Source organism: Dama dama, chromosome 12 (genome assembly GCF_033118175.1).
Source record: "Dama dama isolate Ldn47 chromosome 12, ASM3311817v1, whole genome shotgun sequence".
Taxonomy (NCBI): Eukaryota; Metazoa; Chordata; class Mammalia; order Artiodactyla; family Cervidae; genus Dama; species Dama dama.
In genome coordinates this window covers 68,182,443-68,199,127 of record NC_083692.1, presented here as the reverse complement: position 1 = coordinate 68,199,127, position 16,685 = coordinate 68,182,443, and the positions used below count along the sequence as shown (strand labels likewise).

Genomic DNA, 16,685 nt, shown 5'->3' with positions numbered 1-16,685 from the left:
AATGATGATAATGATATACACATTTTTCACACATTTAGTTATAAATTTTGGCTAAAACTACTTTATAAATACCACTGTCTTTGATGGGCATAAAAAGGCAAAGAACCCTAAGTACTGGTGGCCTGGAAAATTCCCCAAGTGAGGAAGGAAGGCAAGGCGAACAAGCAGAGGTGAGAATTCTGGACCAGCCAGGCCAGCAACCCGGGAGTGCTGGAGGGGTCCATCCACCCCACTCCTCACCACCATTTCCCCCTCTCAATTTACCTTTCAAGTTTTTATTTAGTCTTCATTATTATTCTCCTAATATGAATACTGTTCCCTATCTAATGACTCCTTCCTAGCATATGAGTAAAACTAACAATTCAGAGAACAATCAAGTGAAAACGCAAGTCGCCCTCTAGCAAAACTGTTGAAAACACATTCCTTTAAGGTTAAAATTAAACAGTCTCCTCTGACTTTTTTTCTTCCCCATGACTGCAAACCCTGGGTAGGTCTCACGCCTTCTCACACCTTCCCCGGCCACCCTGCACATTTATACCAGCTCAGAGACCTCCAAGAGGCAAGTAGCAAGGCAAATTAAAAATAAGCAAATGATCCACAGATCTAGTGCTTTGTTTCTAGGAGCAAGTGGCATCCACTTCCAGAATCTCTGAGGCTAGAATGATAGGGGAACTGTGTGGTCCAGAAGAAATTATGTGTGGACCTGAATGTCTTGGCATTATTAAATTTCCCTACTGGGCCAACATACTGCCTCCTGGCAGTTTACCAAATTTTGCCTAACCTCATCCACATTTAAAAGTCTATGGAAAAACAGGAAGACCTTTCAGGGGGAAATTCATTCATGTTTGGATTCAGGCAGACTGAGGAACCTTTAATAGCACTGTCATTATCCTGCAAGGCACACCACAGAGCAACCAGTGAGCTCTCCCTCAATGGACATAAAATTTCCTCTGGAATTTACAGAGCAGAAACCTTAAACACACATCGCCATAAGAACCAGATTACATAATGTCTCCATCACCCTCCTGACAGCTACAATTATGAGTCAATCCCTGCTTTAAATATGAAACCGGAAGCTCCGTGTTTCCCCTCTGACTATGTGGCAGGCTAAGTGGAGCTCTCCGGGCCTGTCAGTTTGGAGATCTGAGCTGCTCCCACAGTCACTAATTTAGCCTGAGACCAAATGATTGGGGTAATTAAAAGCAGCACTGCAGAGACCCACTCCAGGACCAGATGTTCTCCTTGTTTAACCATTGCCCACATAAGGAACAGAAATAATGCCCACCCCCCTCTTTAATTTTTCCTTTTTTTTTTTTTTTTATCCTCCCCAGCTAATTTCCGGCTTCTGATCTTTCAATCCCACAAAATAAAATAAAAATAAAAGCCCCATTACCAAAAGATGACATGTTATTGAACACATGCCTGTAAGTTGTAATGTGACCTGTAGTCTCTTCTTTGTACTTCTTGAAGCCTTCCAGCTCAGAAGACTTAAGTTGCCCTGGCAACCTCACAGGACCAACAACTCTAGAGAGCCCCACCTAGCTGCAAGAATGTGAATTTGAGTCAACACAGGCCATTCTGGCACTTAGTAGCCCAGAGACTAGCAAATAACACTGCTTTTTGTTTTATTTTAGGAGCCAAAAACTGGCTGAATGAGGCATCACCTCCCCTTTTATTGCCAAAAATCAGGACATATAAATGTCTCCACCCTAACTTCTAGAATGCATTGGCTAAGACGGCCATGGATCATCTGGTAAATAAAGGAGAGGTCTTTTCTTCATTTTTCTGGCTACTGGACAAATAACAAGACAGAAAAAAAGGGAAGTTGAACTAATAAGTTAAATCTTTCAAAAAGGGAACAGCAGTAGGTAATACAGCTAGTCCAGTCTCACAAATTAGGTGAACTAGCTTTCTTTGCATATGTCCTTTGGGATCCAGGATCTGGTCACCTTCTAAACTGCAAGCTTCCCTGGCACTAAAATACCAGAGATTGTAACGACTCTCTTACAAATCAAGAGAATAGAGACTAATTCCCCAGTTTCTGACCATAGACAAGCCACTTTTACCTCTGTGAAGTAATGCATTGATCTGCAGTGGGGAATGATAGTTTTTGCTGTCTTCTTTTCGGGTTCTTATCTCTGCAAACTTCAACCTCACCAGCTATTTCTAGGCATGTGCAGTTCTAGTTTTTAAAATAGAAGGTATTACCAAATCCTGAGGACATCCAAAAAAAAAAATAGGTATAGTCCTTTAAAAGCTAAATGCATCTAAATGCATGAGACATGATTGTTTACATGGTATTTTTGACTCTATATCGGTGTTATAAGAACCTTCCATTCTGGCCTTCAATGATCCATTTGGATCATTAATTATTTGGGAGAGTCAAGTAGGTTGATCCAAATCACTCCCTATTAATGACCCAATCGGAAATAAACATAAAATTGATCTGAAAGAAATACTGTAAATTGGAAGGAAACCAATCTTCAATAATTTGGAGAAAATTCAGGAGCTCTGTAAAGTGAGGGACACTGCTACTGATGCTGTATATAACTTTTGTTCTATCAGAGAATCATTTTATATGTGGGGTCTGATGTGGGTTGTGCTGACTCATTGAGAAAGACCCTGATGCTGGGAAAGAGTGAAGGCAAAAGGAGAATGGGGTGGGAGAGGATGAGATGCTTGGATAGCATCACCGACTCAATGGACATGAATTTGAGCAAACTGCGGGAGATAGAGGACAGAGGAGCCTGGCATACTACCATCCATGGGGTCACCAAGTGGGACATGACTTAGTGACCAAACAACAACAACAGCGCCCACCTGGCTAAACAGACAGGAAGGAACAATTTGAAGAGTTTCAACTCTCAGGGATGATAGCCACATCAAGACAAAAATGCAATTCAGAATAACAGCCAAGCAGGGCCACATGATAAGAAACAAAGTTGAGGACAGTTGTATGTTGGGCATACTGTACCCTGACACAAACATCTTTAAACTGGACTTTATATTTCTCAACACCTAACTCTGTGTGTGTGTGTTAAGGAAGCTGAAGGAGTTGAGAGGAACATCCATTTGTTTTTATCAATGTCGCTTCAGTGGTGTTTCCTGCAGATACCTGCAGATGTATTTGAAATAGGATGTTCTCTACTGTCTCATTTATGAGCATCCTCATTTTGGTGAAAAAAATTTACTGGTTTTTATTGAATGGTGAAAAAGTCAGGTATTCAAGCCCTCAGAGGAAAACACTCAAGTTACAAGTCTAAACAAAGCCCCAAATAACAAGAATCATGGAGATATATTTAGATCAATATATAAGAAACATGATACCCATCATACATAGCCACTGTGTCTTACTGTCCCACATCCATGGGATGTTCAAAGAATGAAGAATCAGCTATGCACACTCCTTGCAAATATAAAATGTGATTCAAGCTTGCCAGTATTAACCATCCTCTCAGGGAAAAGAATGCCTCCTCCACCTCAGTGCCCCCCTCTGCTTGGGTCACTTCAGGAAACATTTGCGGCATGTCTGTGCTCTCAAAATGTCTTCCTGTCCCTTCTTTCAAACTTCTACCTAGCCAGGGGTCCCCAATACCCACCAAACTTCTATTTCTTGTTTACATTGTAAGTGACAGAAAATGGCATCAAGTTAGTATTAATTCTTTATATTCCGCATATGTGTTGCCCACTCATGATGGTCAGGCAATGCTCCAGGGACAGGGGATGCCAGAATAAAAGACAGGTTCCTGTCCTCAAGAAGGTATATTCTAGTGGAAACAGATATTAGACTATTAGCCCTAGTTATAATTGGTGCAAAGTCAACAAAAAACTCTGCGATCCTTTTACATTGACATTTACTGCAGATTCAGGCCCATACATCTTACACAAGTGCTCACCTCCAATTCAGAAAGAATCCTGCCAGCACCCAGAGCTTTGTGGTATCAGTTATCTGGCCTTTTGTTATTCATTTTAACAGATGAAAAATATTAAACTCAGAGAGGCTACGTGGGTTTTCCCAGGGCCACACAGTTGTCTCGATGGAGGAAACAAGGAAATCTTAGAGAATAATCCTAGCACTAAAATAGCAGTCGCATCCAAGAACGTCAACGTTTTCAGGTTACATCGTTTTACATCTACATTTTACATTTTACTGTGACCAATTCTGGACCTGCGACATAGCCCACTCCACCTCTGAGAAAATGGAAAACCGGCAGCAGTGACCTCAAAAACAACTTCCTCCTCCAAACGCAATTTCTTGTCCGCCTAAACCTTTACAGCAGGGCAGGTGGTGTGAGTTTTACCAAAGAGTCTTTTCAAAGCAGGAACTCTGGCCTGCAGGTCAGCCTGGATGTTGTCCAAATTGGGTTCCACCCACGATGAAAACCAGTCTGTTTATGGGTGCTTCTTTACGATGTTACAGAATGTCTGCGAGAGGCGGGGCTCTAGCTCCCGCCTGCTCTCTAAGTCGCGCGCCCCACAAAGGTGCACACACAAACACGAGACAGAAAAAAAAGCTGGATGGGCCTTCCCTCCTCCCAGGCCTGCAATGAAATGCGCTTTAATTGCATCAAAGGGCTCTTCTCAATGGGGTTTCAGAGCCGCGAGAACAGCGTTCCCGGCGAGGGCTCCTTTCCGGCTTGCCAGCATTCCTCTGCTCGGCGAAGGGAAGGGGACGGGGCTCCTTCGGGAGGCCCGCAGGCTTATTTCCATTCCGTTCGCATACAGCCTCCGTTGTGCGATCTGGGCCTGCCGAGGGCAGCCTCGGCTGCCCGCGAACAAAGCCCCATTCATCGCCAGGGCCGGCTTCCTCCCGGCCGCGCGGCCGCAGATGGGCTGCGCCGGCACGCCATCCAGAGACCCGGGCGCGCGGCCCGGTTGGGCGCGCACAGGCCCGGATTCAGGAGGCCGGCTCTCGCCAGGGCCACCCCGGCTTCTATTTCGGCAGACTCTGCAGTGAGGATCTGCCGAACCCCGTTTCCACTTCAGGGCGGGAGATCTGCGGACACTGAGTCTTTTCAGCGTGGAAATTCTCAGTTTACTCACGAGTCGTTCAGAACCGAGCTGTCGGTTTCCACGGCCCTCCCCGCCCCCACCCCTGCCCCTCGGGATGGTACGGCCCAAAGTTCCCCGAGTTGTGAGAGGACTTTGTTTCTCGTCCGCGGCCTCTGAAATCCCGACGAAGGGGTCACTTCCTGACTTTTGTGTCTCTTCAATCCAGCGCCTGGAACGTTCTTACCCTCTTGTTGTGACTAGAAGTACATCATTGCAGGCCTTCTCCGTTAACTTTTTTTCAGAACTTAAACATTCCTCTAGGCTGAAGTTTGGAACTATGGCTTCACAACAAAGACCACTGTTTTTCCTCCCCCGTCTCACCCCTGGAAAAAAAGAAAACAGAAAAGAAAACGCACTTGTTCACTACCCCTGTTTACAGCTGTGAAGCACATTTCCTCTGTCCCACACATTAGACCAGCAATAGGTTAATGCCACGGAGAGCTCTAACGTCAAATAAAAGAGTTACAAGCCTCTTTTTCCTTAATTCCCAGGCAGTTGGAGGGGTGTGGTGAGGAAGGGGGGTGGGGGAGCTGGGGCTGGATTCCTAGTCCACAATCTAAAGCACAGAGTTCCAGATCCACATTCCTATGGAGTAGATGAAACGGGATGGCAAAATCAACGAACACCAGATATAGGAAGACTTATCAACTCTAGTCCATTCATTTCACAGATAAGAGATAAGATCTGGGAGGGGAAATGACAGGCCCACACTCAAAAGGAAGCTAGTTCATCTTAGTAAAAATTGCCCTCAACCAAACCTGCAAAATAACCCCAAAACTAATTTTCAACAAGAAAATTTCCAAGAAAAATTATTGTTTAAAAAGATGTATATGATGTCTTATTTTCCCTCTGCATCAGAAAAGGCCTCCCCTTGTGTTGGTGGAGGAAAGGTGAGAACCTGGGATTGAAATGAGGTTTAGAAGAGAATCTTCCAAGTGTTTTCAGAAAGAACTCTCCCTGTGTTTTTTTGCTTCCTGCATTTTGAATACTGCTGACCTCCCTCCTTAAAGCAAAATATTGCATCCTTGATGTGGTTAAAAAACACAACAAAATAAAAACTTGTTACTCACCACTTTAAGACTCTTTTCCTCTTGCTGGAAAAAAACCTTCAGGATGTTCAAATGGTGATAGGGTTACTTTGCAGTGGTTGCTTGTGAAGGTACAAATGAATCAGAATATGAGAGAGAGCACGCAGGTGTATGCTTGTGATGTCCAAGGCACTGTTCTAAGCCCTTGACATACATTACCTCATTGGATCCTCACAGTAACCTCTGAGGTTTGCTATTAACCATACTTGAATTTTACAGAAAAAGAAATCAAGGCTGAGAGAGATTAACTTTAACAAGATCTCAAGGATGTTAAGTGTCCAAGTAGGGCAGTCTGTCACCTGAGCCTGATCTCTTGCACGCCAGGCTTTACTTAAACTTTATGCACAAATATGCAAGAATACACCCTGGGTACAGAGATCTGGAGTTGGGAGCCTCGGAAACTCTAACCAGACATAGGTCTTTGTGCTTCTGAAAGAGGTCACGCTATAGGCCTGAAGGCTATGGGAGGAAGAAGCTGCTTCATCCGGTCCCACCTGGAAAGAAACCATTTGAGGATTTCCTAATGTAACACTGAAACTACCCTTTCAGAATACAAAATAGTGGAAGTTAATTGTCACTACCTATTCTGAGCAGGCTTGTGATTTTATCTTTTAAGCAATATTCTGTAAACTTACAAGAGTGTCGCAGTGTGCCCAGTCAAACAAAACTTGGATTCAAGTCCAGATCTGCTATTTCCAAGAGATGAGACTTTGGAAAATTTATTATACCATAAACCTCAGTTTCCTCATCTATCAATTGAGAAAATAAGAATAGCTATATTGGGCTGTTCTGAGGATTAAATGAGATTTTCCATGTAAATGTTCACAGTAGACTTCTTCCTACATTCAGCATTTGTATGAATCCCTGTAGACTAGCGTATGCTGTGGTTTAAAAAATGTGTATTCTAACAGCATAGATTTATTTCTCACCCACTCTGTATGTCCATCCCAAGTTAGCTGGAAACTCTGTTCCATTTCTCTTACTGGTGAAGTATCTGCCATCTCAAACAAACCTTGCTAGTTGTCATGGTACAGGGACAAGAGAGCATTGGAAAGTAATTATTCTGGTAAAAAATGCTCAGTCTGGAAGTAACACGCATCAGTTTCTCTCGTAACTCATCAGCCAGAACTAATACACTCCTTTCCATCTCACAACCCACCTACTGAAAGGCCAGGAAGTACAACCCTACCATGTGTCTAGAATAGGGGAGGAGAGGGACTGAAACTACATGGTGACCAGAATTAATGACTTCATCACACTCAATAAACAACAATTCTTCTTTCTTGTTTAGTTGTGAGTTTGTGACCCCATGAATTGTAGCCCACCAGGTCTCTCTGTCCATGGGCTTTCCCAGGAAAGAATACTGGAGTGGGTTACCATGTCCTTCCCCAGGGGATCTTCCTGACCCAGGGACAGAACCTGTGTCTTCTGCATTGGCAGGCAGATTCTTTACCAATGAGCCACCAGGGAAGCCCATTCTTCTTCCTTAGGATATCAAATACTTGTTCTTTTTTGCAATTTCCAAATGTATAGGTAGTCTCTGCTTTTTAAAAAAATAATTTTGATTGGTATACAGTTGATTTACAGTGTTGGTTTAGTTTCTACTTATAGCAAAATGAATCAGTCATACACTACATATATCCATATACATAGTTTATAATTATACATATACATAGATTCTTTGTTATACATATACATAGATTATACATATACAGAATATACGTAGATTCTTTTCTCATACAGGTAAGTTATACATATACATAGATTCTTTTCTCATATAGGTCATTACAGAGTATTGAGCAGAATTCCCTGTGCCATATAGTAGGTTCATATTAGTTGTCTATTTTATTTTATATATAGTGTGTATATGTCAATCCCAGTCTCCTGATTTATCTCTCCCCCTCCCTTTCATCCTTGGTAACCATAAACTATCTGTGACTCTATTTCCGTTTTGTAAATAAGTTCATTTATAACATTTTTTTAGATTCCCCATATAATCAATGTCACATGATGCTTGTCTTTCTCTTTCTGACTGACTTCACTCAGTATGACAATCTCTAGGTCCATCCATGTCACTGCAAATGCCAATATTCATTCTTTTTTATGACTGAGAGTCTCTGTATTAAAGAGACTTTCAAGCTGCTTTAATGCAGAAGGCTCTGTAATCTCAGGAGTCATGTTTTGATAAGATTCAACAGTAGCTTCTGGCTGCACCAAGGTATAGAGGTGTTCTACTTCTTAGGAGCTCATAAAGAAACACACACACACACACACACACACACACACACACACACACTTAAATTGCTTTACTTAGGCCTACCCAACTTGGAGTTCATCGTGGGAGGAAGCGGAAAACATGCAAATAAGGGCAAACACAAGTTTCAACCACAAAAGTAGGAGAGTGTCTAGGAAAGATGTTGCAGTGACAGCGAGCACCAATGATATTTTCTCTCCCACATTAGACTGGCCCAGCTGTGTCTTGTGGAAATGATTCTTAACTTTGCCTCAACATTTCCCCTAGTCATTTCAAATGAACTTGCCTTTGTTTTCTGAACAATTCAAGCCTCATCTGGAGTTCATTTAACATATGCCTTGCTGATTGACTGACCTACACAGAAATGTTCATCTACTTCTCTCTTTTTTGCCTTCTGCATATAGTCAGTCAGGCTTCCCAGTGGTTTAGTGGTAAAGAATCCACCTGTCAAAGCAGGAGGCACAGATTCAATCCCTGGATTGGGAAGATCCCCTGGAGGAGGAAATGGCAGCCCACTCCAGTATTCTTGCCTGAAAAATTCCATGAACAGAGGACCCAGGCGGGCTACAGTCTATGGGATTGCAAGAGTCAGACATGACTTAGTGTCTGCACATGCATGTATTACCCATATATTCATGTATATATACCCATATATTCATGTATATATACCCATATACCCATGTATTACCCATGTATTCAGTTTCAGATCATCCTGTTATATTCTTATTTGGCCATTCCTTTACTGTTGGGCATTTTAGATTGTTATTGATTTTTAATGTTATAAATATAAAAAGTAACACTAAAATGAGTATTATGATACATAAAATTTTGTCTGCATATATAATTCTCTTGAGGCTGGAATAACTAGGTAAAAGTATGCAAATTTGGACAGAGGAGCCTGGAGGGCTACAGTCCATGGGGTCACAAGAGTCAGACATGATTTAGAGACTAAACCACCACCACCATGCACATTTTGCTGCAGGAAAGCAATGGGACCCAAGTGCGTGCACTGCCGCTCAGTTGTGTCCATCTCTTTGCACCTCCATGCTCCTCTGTCTATGGAATTTTTCGTGCAAGAATACTGGGGTGGGTTGCCATTTCCTCCTCCAGGGGATCTTCCCGACCCGGTGTCTCCGGCTTTGAATCTGTGTCTCCTGCTTTGGCAGATTCTTTACCACTGAGTCACCTGGGAAGCCCAGTCTGATCCATGCGACAGCCTTTACCTTTACTGGTAGAAACACAGAACATAGAAAACAGTTGCTGTAGGAAGCTGTGTCATTACCTACTGCATCATGGGAACTTCCTGGCCCACAAGCCTCAGGGATGACAATGGGACCAGATTCTTCATTGTACTGTATAAAGTGGCCTGGTCTAATGATTTATAGGATCATGTTGAACAGAGAATGCTTATGAGTCACGAAGTGAAAAAAGCAGGCACTCTGATTACAACCGTATTTTTTTTAATGATTGTGAAAAGAATTATTGAGGACCATTTATACATAAGTTTTCATATAAGACATTAGGAATTATTTTTTTCCTTTAATCTTCCAGAATTTTAGATGACGGTTATATTGATTTATAATAATTTTAAAAACGTAAGTAGAGCAAGGGACACATCTGATGGGAATGCTAGCTAGGAAAGCTGTGCAGCAGCTGCTCTTTTAGAATTCCCAGCCATTGTTGCACTGGAACCAGCCCCAGTTGCCTGGATATGGAGGCCGAATTTGGGTTCCCCAGGGTTTTCTTGTAGCTGCTTCCTCCCCCTCGAAGGGGGGGAAATACCCGGGTGGCTAAGCAAATAATGCAATGTGGATCACCACCAGACCTGACTGGGAGGCCTTCTGAAGGCCTGAGACTTCAGAGAGAGGGGGGCTGAACTTGCAGGGGGCTTTCAGAGCAAGAAACCATTTAAAAGAAACAGGAAATGAGCCCCTCAAACCCAAACCATGTGGGAAGACAGGCCACATCATTTAAACAAACCAACAATACAAGTCTGTATGAATGCCCTGCTACTCCCACATTCCTGAAAATCATTTGCAGTCCAGTAGGGAAAATCTATTTATTTAGTAAACATTTCTTAAACACCTCTGTGGGTCAGGCACTGAGATCATCTTAAGATTTCAACTTAAATGTTTTGGCCCTCTGGGGACATACATTCTATGGAAAGAGACATGGAAATAACTCATCAGTCTGGAAGTAGGATAGATTTAATATAAGAGGCAACACATGCCTCTGTGTTAATTAACAGAAAAGGCACCTGAAAGATGCACTAGATTTGGGAATTGCAGAAAAAATTCCCAGGCTAAGGAATGAGAGATAGAGGTAGGAATGAAGTGCAGATCTAAGATGGTATGGACTGAATAAAGCCTTGTCTCTCCAGAAGCTTAGCCAACAGGAAAAGAGAAAAACAGGATAGTAGCTTAAATTGGAATTCAAGATCAAGGGAGTGTAATTTCCCAGATGGGAGAGGCCTAAACATGTTTATAGATTGAAAGGAAGAATTCCATGTAGAGGAAGAAATTGAAGATACAAGATAGGCAGGGGAGATGGGAGGTGAAGGCATTTGGTACATATTTCACTACTACTATCTCTTCCTCTTGGAATTTTTACCACATCAACAACAAGTTGTCAAACATTCCTCCCTGTTTAAAGAGTTCCTATTTTCTAGCTCTTCTCCTTGCCTGTTTTCAGCAGGACATTAGACCTAAGATTCTATCTTATGTAAATCCAGCAATTTTTAAATAATGATGATCTTTTACAATTTATAGATTTTGTCTACTCTAAAAGGCATCAGATTTATAGTTATCTGATACTTCCCTTTGCCTTCTCTTCCTTCCTCCAGATCTTACCTAAACATGACCTCAACGTTTCAGGGGCCAAGAAACAAAGATGCACTGCAAAATCACTGTGTTGAGAGAAACCATTAATCGTACATTAGAAGAAGAAAAAAGGAAAACAGTTATCTTAGGGAATATTACATTTTTCTTTTCTTTTTGAAGTGTTTTAGTTTTGAGTTACATTTCCTTTTAACCCACTTTATTTATTCTTTTAAAACCCATTGGTTTATTATAGTTATACACCTGGTGACCAAACATGAGCAATATAAAAGAATGAAAAAAATTAGTTGATAGAAATAATACTTTTTATATTAATTAGCTACCTGTCTTTTTCTTCAGTTAATCTCACCCATGCTAATTTCCTAAAAATAGATCTTTGAGTAGAAAAGACAATAATGAAATGAAACAATCCTTTGGAAGGAATTTTTCAATTTTTCTTTTCAAATATGAAACTTTCTACTGAATTCTAGTGGGCAAAGGAAATTAGAGGATACAGGATCTAAGAAACTTGAATAGCAAATCTCCATCATTTAGAGATAGTGGTAGTCTAAAAACCATCACTTCTTGTTGCTGTTAGCAGTAGATAACCCTTTAGTGCTAACATGTAAGGTATTTATTATTTCACTTTCACTCAAAACCAGCACCCAAACTAGCATGGATAAACCAAGGGGCCAGGAAGTCTGATGTGGAAGCAGAGCCGCTGAAAATGCCAATGTGTCTTTATTTATACCATAAATTAGTTGTAAGAAAGAAAATGGAGATATTTCTCTATTCATCAAATTTCAGATATTTACAAAAGTTCACTTCTTGACCTTTTTCTCTTTCAGTTCTCAAACTTTGCAAGAGTTTGTTTATTTTTTGGATTGTTAAGGTCTCCAGGTATATTTTCAGAAGAACACATTATGTTGTTATTTAAGGATTAAAAGAAGTTTTAAGAGACCATTATCTAGAACAAACTTAAGAAAAAGAGCTCTTCATATACCAATAAGTATCAAATGCAATCTATCAAATGCAGTGAGAACCATTTAGGCAGGTATCAGGATTCCCACTGGGAAATAAATATAGAATTATGAGTACACTGCAGAATGCTAAGTGATTGATCACTACCAAATAAACGATATTTCGTGAAGTTGAATACATAAGGCTTCTAGGAGGCTTCTAAGAAACATTTACTAAACATCTATTTTGCACCAGGCACTGTACTAGATACCACATAGGATTCAAAGACAAAACACAGATTGACTGTGCTTTCTAATTGTTCTTTCATCTAGAGCCTGGGTTTTGTTTTTTTTAAAAAAGGTGGGCAAAAGAACAAAAAGACCTCCTTTTCAGAAAAAGGAAAAAGAAAGGAGTTAGTAGGGCCACATCTACTTTGCCAAGTGTCATGGCAACAAAAGCATTACTTTTGAATAGCTTGATGAACAAGGACTTTTCAAGAGATAAAAACAAAATTTGAAAAGGTTGAATGGTTGTTCCTACTGGTCAATCCAGGCATATTATAATCCAAAGGAAGGAATGATGAGAAGTTTAGCCGTCAAGATAGTGACATCTTTAAGCCCCTGACACTGAGTAAAAATATGAACAGTAACTCAACCCCATTTGGTTCTGCTTATCTCAGAATTCTACTCCAAAGCTATTCTGAGAAACCGAAAGGTAACCATCCATTGGTAGTTTTGTAAACTCACCAAGGAAAGAAACCACACCCTGAGGTCCTTTTGGTGCCACTGGATTAACAGGAATCTCTAGGTTAGGGCTGCACTTTGTTGCCTGAATTTCGAGTTGAAATGATACTGAGACTTGGGTTTCCCTGAGTTAAACTCTAGTAGACTTGGAGCCTGGGAACTCTAATTATAGTAGTTTTTATTGAAGTACAAATAAGGTGGAATTTTTAAACTTCCAATATTTAAGTGTTAATTCACATGTCTAAAACATGGAAGCCCTCTCTAAGGAAAAAAAAACCCACATAGCTCAGAAAACTCCCTACTCCAGTACTCTTGCCTGGAAAATCCCATGGATGGAGGAGCCTTGTGGGCTGCAGTCCATGGGTCACGAAGAGTTGGACACGACTGAGCGACTTCACTTTCAGTTTTCACTTTCATGCATTGGAGAAGGAAATGGCAACCCACTCCGGTGTTCCTGCCTGCAGAATCCCAGGGATGGGGGAGCCTGGTGGGCTGCCGTCTGTGGGGTCGCACAGAGTCGGACACGACTGAAGCGACTTAGCAGCAGCAGCAGCAGCAGCAGCTCAGAAAAGGTGTTTTACTCTATGAAAGTGCTCAGCTCACCTGTTCTATTGAGGACAAATCAACATTACAAAGTCAGCAGGATTGACAGTAAGGACTATTTATTTTGAATGAACAGAACAGAAGGCAGGAATCAGTTATTTTACCATCTGGAAGTAACTTCTGGTCTAGAGCAGGGATCAGTACCCTGAAGTCCCTGGGCCAAATCCAGCTTCCCACCTGCTTTTGTAAATAAAGTTTTATTGGAACTCAGCCACACACATTCATTTAGCTACTATCTCTGGCTGCTTTTGTGCTATGATGAGTTAAGTAGTTACAATAGAGACCATATGCTTCAAAAAGTCAAAATATTTACTGTCTGGTCCTTTGCAGAAAAGATTTGCTAACCCTGGTCTAAAGGAGTGTGAAGGCTTATGTCTATTTCAAATATTACATAAACAATTATACAATATTTTAAGCCCTTGGCTCAAAGAGTATCTGTACCTTTCCCTAAAAGAACAATGTAAATTTTAGTCCAATAAACAGTTCTTTCTTAAACTTTTTAATTGTCTATTCATGTCAGCTGTAGTAAAAACTGGTAACTCCTTTTCTAATACACTCCCCAAACTCCTCCAAACCCTTAAAAAGCATGGTTAGCCTTCCCATACCACTCTAGAATTTGAAGAGCCTGATCCACTACTTTATATACATGTTTTGGTCAAAGTGGTTTCTTCCCACTCTGTGTTCAGTTCTATTTTCAACATTTACCCTTCTGTATGAGGTTTTTCCCTCTGAACGATAGATAATATCTCAGCCCACTTAGCTATTATTTCTATCCTTGGATTCCTTTCAGTATATTTGGGTTTGGTTTTTTCCCAGTGTGTCTCTGAAAATGTGCATTTCTATATTTATTCTGCACATGACGCTTTCAGTGTGCTTCATTTTACTTCCTTCCTTAATAAACTATTTTGTTAACAGTGTTTATTTTTTCCTCCCATCCTTTATCCTGTTGTGGTTATTTTTAAGGTGCTACTGATTCCCTGACACCCAAACTGCAAGGTGGAGTATGTCAGATCTACTTCTCACCAGGCTTGGCAAAAGGGCACATGAATCTTTGCTTTTCTTAGGATATTTTCCCTGAAAATCTGCCTTCTTATGAAAGATCCTTTCTTACTAGATTCAAATTACATGTTTTACTGAACATCTAAGTAGGTTATTTTTTCTTGTATTTTCTTGGAAATATTTATGATATCTGTTGTTACACCAAAAAAAAAAAAAAAATTCCAAGGGATGTAAAAGAGCAACAAACCCACCTTATACTAACCCACTTAAGTTACATGTTATCATGTGCCATCATGTGCAAATTGAAATGAAACAACCGTCTTTTCTTTAAGATGGAAAATATTGGCCAGACAATGTTTATTTAATGTGCATTCACAAACAGCTGAACAATTATGACAAGAGAATGTTTATTATTTGATGTCAACCTGTTCCGAGGTTGTCATCACTAATGACAGATCACAAGGTTCCATAATCAAAGCTGCGCTTTTCAATATTTTTATTCTGATTTAAATGAAAGCATCAGAGACTTGCAGTTATACTGATGGCAAGTTGGAAGGGATACCTACTAGGGAGACAAGTACTATGCTGAAATAAACAAGGTGAAATGAACAATGATAAATATAAAATTCTACCTTTTAAGTTTTACATAATCAATTGTTTAGTAGCCTACAAGGAATTTATGTTGGTGCAGTAACTCATGCCAACATGTGTCACAAGAATGCAACTCTTTAAGCCAACATTTTAATTTGGCTTATTTAAAAAATTTTAAAAATTAATCTTTGTGTTCATAATGTTCTGACATTCCTAATAATATTAGTTGTATTCTGTGATAGAGCAATTCACAAGTGTGCTCTCTCTCTCTCTCTCTCTCTCTCTCTCTCTCTCTCTCTCTCTCTCTGCTTGTTCTGTCTCTCTTTCTGGGCAAGTGGAAGAAATGCATTTTTCTGTCCTTTGGAGTTCAGTCCTGGTCATATGATTTGCTTTGGTAAATGAAAAAAAAAAAAATAAACAGAAAAAAAAATACATCCCTATGTCCCTTACTTATGCCAAGAGGGCAAGCCTCAGACAGAAGATCTAGTATGAATTTTGTCAGATGTTCATTTCCTTCTGCCACTATGACCAGCCACCTGTGCGCAGTGATTGACCTATCTGACTGGGTGCCAGGGCAAAGATGACAGTGACAACGTGGAGCTCTCAGCCAATCCAAAATGGCCATGTGGAACAAGCCACTGAGATTTCAGCATTGTTGGTTAATAATCATGTCATAGCCTGTTTTCTATTAGCATGGTTGACACTACTTCTGGAATATTATGTCCCCATGCTTTAAATCCAGAGGCTGATGACAAAAATGATAAAGAAAAAAGACTCTCTTGTGGAAGAAAAATTGGCTTATTGAAAAACACTCCACACTTGCTTCTGACACAACTGTGTTCACTAGCAACTACACAGACAGACACCATGCTGACTGCTGAGGAGAAGTCTTCTGTAACCGCCCTATTTGGCAAGGTGAAAGTGGATGAAGTTGGTGGAGAGGCCCTGGGCAGGCTGCTGGTTGTCTACCCCTGGACTCAGAGGTTCTTTGAGCACTTTGGGGACTTGTCCACTGCTGATGCTGTTTTGAGCAACGCTCAGGTGAAGGCCCATGGCAAGAAGGTACTTGAGTCCTTTAGTGATGGCCTGAAGCATCTTGACGACCTCAAGGGTGCCTTTGCTAAGCTGAGTGAGCTGCACTGTGATAAGCTGCACGTGGATCCTGAGAACTTCAGGCTCCTGGGCAATGTGCTGGTGGTTGTGCTGGCTCGCCGCTTCGGTGGTGAATTCACCCCGGATTTGCAGGCTAGCTTTCAGAAGGTGGTGACCGGTGTTGCCAATGCCCTGGCCCACAGATATCATTAAGTTCCCCTTCCTGATTTCCAGGAAAGGTCTTTTCATCCTAAGAGCCCAAAAACTGAATATGGAAAAATTATGGAGTGCTTTGAGCATCTGACCTCTGCCTAATAAAAACTTTTATTTTCATTGCAAAAAAAAAAGAAAAACACTCCAAAAAAGCAAATATAAGCGCAACTTTGAGTTTATTCAATGGAGTAGACTTGTAACAAAAAAAGGCTCTCCAAAAAAGGAAAGGACTGGCTTATCAAGTGGAGATAATGGTGCTAAACAACAGAAGTGC

General features: G+C 40.9%; 1 protein-coding gene across 1 annotated transcript; it reads left to right on the top strand.

The window, feature by feature from the left end:
• Nucleotides 1-15,730: 15,730 nt before the first annotated feature.
• LOC133067256 (hemoglobin fetal subunit beta-like) lies at nucleotides 15,731-16,452 on the top strand. The gene has a single exon (XM_061158412.1). The coding sequence runs from the start codon at nucleotides 15,800-15,802 to the stop codon at nucleotides 16,409-16,411; it is 612 nt and encodes a 203-aa protein (XP_061014395.1). The 5' UTR covers nucleotides 15,731-15,799; the 3' UTR covers nucleotides 16,412-16,452.
• Nucleotides 16,453-16,685: the final 233 nt, after the last annotated feature.